Source organism: Pygocentrus nattereri, chromosome 12 (assembly GCF_015220715.1).
Source record: "Pygocentrus nattereri isolate fPygNat1 chromosome 12, fPygNat1.pri, whole genome shotgun sequence".
Classification (NCBI taxonomy): domain Eukaryota; kingdom Metazoa; phylum Chordata; class Actinopteri; order Characiformes; family Serrasalmidae; genus Pygocentrus; species Pygocentrus nattereri.
The window spans coordinates 37883797-37890675 of record NC_051222.1 but is presented as its reverse complement, the minus strand read 5'-3'; the positions used below and the strand labels follow the sequence as shown (position 1 = coordinate 37890675).

At 40.3% G+C, this 6879-nt stretch overlaps 1 protein-coding gene across 1 annotated transcript in view; it reads left to right on the top strand.

The window, feature by feature from the left end:
* LOC108416505 (CMRF35-like molecule 8) overlaps positions 1-6359 on the top strand; it is a 7796-nt gene extending 1437 nt beyond the window's left edge. Inside the window, exons 2-9 of the mRNA XM_037543133.1 lie at positions 890-984; positions 1154-1453; positions 1744-2067; positions 2591-2635; positions 3888-3932; positions 4497-4580; positions 5235-5275; positions 5865-6359. Coding sequence (XP_037399030.1) covers positions 924-984; positions 1154-1453; positions 1744-2067; positions 2591-2635; positions 3888-3932; positions 4497-4580; positions 5235-5275; positions 5865-6209 — 1245 coding nt within the window. The 5' untranslated portion in view covers positions 890-923 and the 3' untranslated portion in view covers positions 6210-6359. The remainder of the gene's footprint in view (positions 1-889; positions 985-1153; positions 1454-1743; positions 2068-2590; positions 2636-3887; positions 3933-4496; positions 4581-5234; positions 5276-5864) is intronic.
* The last annotated feature ends 520 nt before the right edge of the window (positions 6360-6879 follow it).

The window sequence follows — 6879 nt, the reverse complement described above, 5'->3', positions numbered from 1 at the left end:
AAGCTGGTTAATAACGCTAGTGGGAGGAGCTGTGAAGCTGTTTAGTGATGCTGGTGGGAGGAGCTGTGAAGCTGTTTAGAGATGCTGGTGGGAGGAGCTGTGAAGCTGGTTAATGACGCTGGTGGGAGGAGCTGTGAAGCTGGTTATTGACACTGGTGGGAGGAGCTGTGAAGCTGTATAGTGATGCTGGTGGGAGGAGCTGTGAAGCTGTTTAGTGATGCTGGTGGGAGGAGCTGTGAAGCTGTTTAGTGATGTTGGTGGGAGGAGCAGTGAAGCTGGTTAATGACGCTGGTGGGAGGGGTTATGAAGCTGATTATTGATGCTGGTGGGAGGAGTTATGAAGCCGGTTAATGAGGCTGGCGGGAGGAGCTGTGAAGTTGTTTAGTGATGTTGGTGGGAGGAGTTATGAAGCTGGTTATTGACGCTGGTGGGAGGAGCTGTGAAGCTGTTTAGTGATGTTGGTGGGAGGAGTTATGAAGCTGGTTACTGACACTCCTCAGGACTCAGCACTCGGCTTTGTGTCTTTCCGTGGTCTTACACTTCATGGCTGAATTGCTGTGGTTCCTAAACACTTCCACTTTTCAGTCATACCACTTCCAGTTGATCATACAATCTAGGAGGGAGTAAGTTCTGCGAACTGACGTGTTGCAATGGTGGCATCCTATTACAGCACCAAGCTCAAATTCAGTGAGCTCTTTAGAGCAACCCATTCTTAGGCAAATCTTTGGAAAGGCAGACTTCATGGCTGGGTGCTTGATTTTTTACACCTGTGGCAATGAGACACCTGAATTCAACGATTTAGAGGTGTGTCCCAAAACTTTTGTCCATATAGTCTATATGAAGTGTTTTTACAGACCTAAAAGAAGCCGTTTCCCTCTGAACGGTACAGGACTGACCTTGGAAAACGGTGGACTGGAGTTTATATGAACATCACTGAGACCAGAATGAAGATTCTCCTCATCTTCACCCTCCACCTGATCTCAGGTCAGATTCACTGCTTCAGAATAAATAGAAACCTCAGACGCTTAAACTACAGAACAGAGATATTTCCAGGTCATATTGATCAGAGTTAGATTCAGGATTTACATGATGGAGGAGGAGCTGTTCTTAATAAGATCAGAGAGATCAGTGAAATGCTGAATGTCATTGGCAGGTGGAGCAGCTGGTACTGATGTCATCGGCTTCCTGGGAGGAAGAGTTACAATCAACTTCAAGCACAATGTTTATGACCCTGAAGTGAGACAGGTGTTTTTTTGCAAAGCTGCTAAGTGTGAAATAATAATCTATGATCAGCGTAACAGATGGATTCTGAAAGACAGATTTCATCTCTATGGTGACTTTCACCAAGCACTTACAGTGACCTTCAAACAGCTGAGCTCAGAAGATGCTGGACCATATCAGTATGGAGAGAATAAACAGTTGAAGCATCAGTTTAACCTCCAAGTGATCCGTGGTGAGAACCTTTAGAATCTGTTTGTTTTTATGCATCTAAAAATTACATTTAATAGATTTTAACATTAAAATAACTCTTTTATTGTTTTAACCTGAGCAGCTGCTAAAGATCTGGAGAAGTCCTGAAATATATTTAAAGGAAAAACAACAGCTAACCAGATATTTTACCCAGTAAACGTTCCCATATTGTGAACAATCCCTTGTGATTCTTTTCTGCAGTGATGATGTCGAGGAGGTGACAAAACAGTAGATACATTAATGTATGAATTCTGTCTGATGTCTGATGAACAGATCCGTGTTGTTTGGGACCAAACACCATGACTGGTTATGTGGGAGAGACCATCACCATCAGCTTTTCATATCCAGAGCAGTTTGAGAGTCACACCAAGCTCTTCTACAAACGTGATGGTCTTCGTTTTAATATCATGATCGGCACCACAGAGACTCAGAGAGGCAGATTCTACATGTCTGATAACAGAGAGTCTAAAGTTTTCAGTGTGAGGATCAGTAACGTGACAGAAGATGATGGAGGAGTTTATTACTGTGGAGTGTGGAATGAAGGAGAGTCAGTCAGTTATCAGTCCCTCTACACAGAGATTCAGCTGCAGGTCACTGGTGAGATACTTTACCACTGTTTAGCTAATTTCAGGTGAGAGTATTAAATACCTACATAACCCTGTAATTACTCTATAATGTGGTCATTTACTCACTGCTACTCATCAGTTTCACTTTCAGTTTCACTTTCATATGAAGTTTTAATACGATGAATAATTGTATGTGATTATAAACTAAGAGTGATTCAGAATCTGTATGGAGATCTGTGACGGGCTGAGCCTCTAGAAAACCTCAGTTCAGCTCAGATCCTCATCTTTCAGAGGAACCAGAGCTTAACACTGCTTCCTTCTCCATCTTCAGTCCTGAACTCAGAAAAGTTGTGTAGTAAGAAAGGAAGAACGGAAGAGAACACACAGAATAAATAGAGGAGGGATGATGGGAGTGATAACAGCAGAAACAGAGATCCTTACAGAGCTGGACACAGACGTGGTGTTATTACACACCGCTAATAGTGTTTATTAACATGTTTTTCTCTGTGTCTGTGTTATTAATACATGAACACCGCTGAACATTGTGTGGTCAGAGAAAAGCACAACAGAGACCTCAGGACCAGCCACACATCATTCTGGTAAGTGTGTGTGTGTGTGTGTGTGTGTGTATTTGTGTGTGTGTGTGTGTGTGTGTGTTACTGTAGTGTGTTGTGTGTGTTACTGTAGTGTTGTGTGTGTGTGTATGTGTGTTACTGTAATGTAGTGTGTGTGTGTTACTGTAGTGTAGTGTGTGTGTGTTACTGTAGTGTAGTGTGTGTTTGTGTGTGTGTTACTGTATTGTAGTATAGTGTAGTGTGTGTGTGTGTTACTGTAGTGTAGTGTGTGTGTGTTACTGTAGTGTAGTGTAGTGTGTGTTACTGTAGTGTAGTGTAATGTGTGTGTTACTGTAGTGTGTGTGCATGTGTGTATCTGTGTGTGTGTGTGTGTTACTGTAGTGTAGTGTGTGTGTTACTGTAGTGTAGTGTGTGTGTGTTACTGTAGTGTAGTGTGTGTTTGTGTGTGTGTTACTGTATTGTAGTATAGTGTAGTGTGTGTGTGTGTTACTGTAGTGTAGTGTGTGTGTGTTACTGTAGTGTAGTGTAGTGTGTGTTACTGTAGTGTAGTGTAATGTGTGTGTTACTGTAGTGTGTGTGTATGTGCATGTGTGTATCTGTGTGTGTGTGTGTGTTACTGTAGTGTAGTGTGTGTGTGTTACTGTAGTGTAGTGTGTGTGTTACTGTAGTGTAGTGTGTGTGTGTTACTGTAGTGTAGTGTGTGTGTGTATGTGCTACTGTAGTGTAGTGTGTGTGTGTTACTGTAGTGTGTGTGTGTATGTGTGTGTGTGCATTTGTGTGTGTGTTACTGTAGTTTGTGTGTGTGTGTTTTACTGTAGTGTACTGTGTGTGTGTTACTGTAGTGTTGTGTGTGTGTATGTGTGTGTTACTGTAGTGTAGTGTGTGTGTGTTACTGTATTGTAGTATAGTGTAGTGTGTGTGTTACTGTAGTGTAGTGTGTGTGTTACTGTAGTGTTGTGTGTGTATGTGTGTTACTGTAGTGTAGTGTGTGTGTTACTGTAGTGTAGTGTGTGTGTGTTACTGTAGTGTAGTGTGTGTGTTACTGTATTGTAGTATAGTGTAGTGCGTGTTACTGTACTGTAGTGTGTGTGTGTGCGTGTATGTGTGTGTGTGTGTGTGTGTTACTGTAGTGTAGTGATAACAGCAGAAACAGAGATCCTTACAGAGCTGGACACAGACGTGGTGTTATTACACACCGCTAATAGTGTTTATTAACATGTTTTTCTCTGTGTCTGTGTTATTAATACATGAACACCGCTGAACATTGTGTGGTCAGAGAAAAGCACAACAGAGACCTCAGGACCAGCCACACATCATTCTGGTAAGTGTGTGTGTGTGTGTGTGTGTGTTACTGTAGTGTAGTGTGTGTGTGTGTTACTGTAGTGTAGTGTAGTGTGTGTGTGTTACTGTAGTGTAGTGTAGTGTGTGTTACTGTAGTGTAGTGTGTGTGTGTGTGTGTGTTACTGTAGTGTAGTGTGTGTGTGTGTTACTGTAGTGTATGTGTGTGTGTTACTGTAGTGTAGTGTGTGTGTGTGTGTGTGTGTTACTGTAGTGTAGTGTGTGTGTGTTACTGTAGTGTAGTGTGTGTGTGTGTTACTGTAGTGTGTGTGTGTGTGTTACTGTAGTGTAGTGTGTGTGTTACTGTAGTGTGTGTGTGTTACTGTAGTGTAGTGTTGTGTGTGTGTGTGTGTGTGTGTGTGTGTGTGTGTGTGTGTGTGTGTGTGTGTGTGTGTGTGTTTGATAACGTACTGTAAATTGTCAGAAATGTGTTTTTATAAAGTTTACACGTTTTGTTTGTTTGTTTGTTTAGACTGCAGTACTTGTGAAAGCGCTCTGAATGTCCTGAATATGATCTTTGTGTTTAATCTCTTTCCTTCTTTTGAAGGTCATTATCTCATCACCATCCCTGTGTGTGTCTGTGTGGTTCTGCTGCTGATTGGAGGATCAGCACTGATCTTCTACAAACACAGTAAAACACAAGGCACCATTTATGCACAAAAACACAGTTTAAAAACAAAGGGACAACATTTTATTTGATAATAATAATAATAATAACAATAATAATAAAATATTTATTTATAGAGCACTTCAAAGTGCTTTACAGACAGGTGATAAAGCTTAAAAACAAAAGAAACTATGAGTATTAATTTAAAATCATGAGCAAAAATAGCCAAAAATACAGCGTTTTAATTAAACGCTGAGTTAGTGATTTTCTCATGAAGCAGCTTTCTCTGAGTTTTAGTATCAAGTAGCAGTATTTCCATCTTTTTCATGATTTAGTTGTAGAAAACTTTCCGATCTCCTCTGGGAACCTTGTTATAGATCTAGATCTATAGATCTTAAGATCCGTATTGGGCTAGTTTGACTATATTGTCAGAATATCACTACTGGGGTTGGGTTTATGGACGTGGGCTCAGCTGAGTCTTGGACAAAACTGCAGTGTCAGGGTTTCACCATTAAAAATTCCACTCAGTCCAGACTTGGAAACCAGCCTGAGATAACGAAAGGAGCTTGTGTAGGAATGTAATACTTTAATAGAAGTTTAAATTAGATCACAGTTAATGATGATTTCCTCAGCTTCTTGTGGAATAAAGCTTTTTCTTCAACATCTCTTGTTCTGCAGGATCTGTTTCTACAAACACTCAGATAAGAACACCTAACAGAGTAAGTGGTCAAATGGCTACAGGGCCTAAAGGTATTTGATATATTTACTGGTTACAGGTCCATTTCATTTACAGCTGTAGCCAAAGTGGCTTACAGTGTTAGTATCTCTTCTATATTATACAAATAATCACCAATAAAAAATATGAAATGAATATAGAAAAGAAGAAAAAGACATCTCTTTATTAAAGTAATAAAATACTGCTGTGTAGAACCAAACAACTGACTGTTTACACCACAGCCTTTATAGAGCACAGTGGGAAGAACTGATATTGTTGAACTAATTATGATGTTTAAAGCAAACAGTTCAACTTCACTTGATTATTACAGCTTGATTTTGTTCTAGATGCAATGTAGGGGTGTCCAGCCCTGTTCTGGAGAGTTTAGTTACAGCTTCAATCTCACGTCTGGTCCAGTTAATGATCAGGGTGTTTAAATATTACAGCCAGGTGTGTTTAAACTAACATCTCCATGGCAGTAGATCTTCAGGGCCAGAGTTGGGAACCTATGATATCACAGCCATACTGGGGAATATTACACATGCTGAATGTGATGGACTAATATTACTGTGTTTTCTTTACTCTGATTTCAGGCTGATGCTGATTATGAAAATGATCCATCTCGAAACCAGAATAACATCAGCATGGGTCCAATCTACCAGAGCCTGGACCCCAAAATCAGCCAATCAGATTCAGTCTACCAGAGTCTAAACCCCAACATCAGCCAATCAGAATCAGCCTACCAGAGTCTAAACACCTACACCAACCAATCAGATTCAGCCTACCAGAGTCTAAACCCCAACACCAACCAATCAGATTCAGCCTACCAGAGTCTAAACCCCAACACCAACCAAGCAGATTCAGCCTACCAGAGTCTAAACCCCAACACCAACCAAGCAGATTCAGCCTACCAGAACCTAAACATCAAAACCAAATAAATAAACTTATTAAGTCTAGAGCAGGGGATGTCCAGTGTCACGATTGGCTCCTCCCACTCCATGTGCCTTTTTGTTTTGGTTTAAGTCCTGCCCCCTGTTTGGCTACTCCGCCCCTGATTGTGTTTGTAACCCAGTTGACAAATGCATAATAAAAAGGTACAATAATTAGTGATAAAAAGCATAAATAGTAAAATGGGATAATAAATAGTGATAATCCTAGTGAATCAATTCATGAATGATGGGTTGTTATTGTTAAAAACACGATTTGAATGTATTTGATATAGCAGTACTTTTACTGTGACAGTTACGATCTGGTTCTTTTATTTTGACATGCTGTTTTGCAAGCAATCGGTTTCCGATGGAGCCATTCAGTCTGTTGAGCTGATGAGAGCCAGAGAGTTGGAAACTCCACGTTTTCAGAGCTAGAAACAATTGAAAGAAACTAATTCTAAGTTGTTTACGAAGTTCAAGTTTCCTTTGGAGTACTGAGCGACCAGCTCTGTAAATGCTGTATGTTTGAAGACCAGAAGCTTCGTTTCGTCGAGTATTTCTTTTGTTTGAATCGTCTCGGTAAGGCAACTTGTCTATTTTCCCTTACTGATGGAATCTAAGTCATATTTTGTTTATCATTGTTAAATACTTAGGTGAAACTTGAGAATTGTATTTTGTT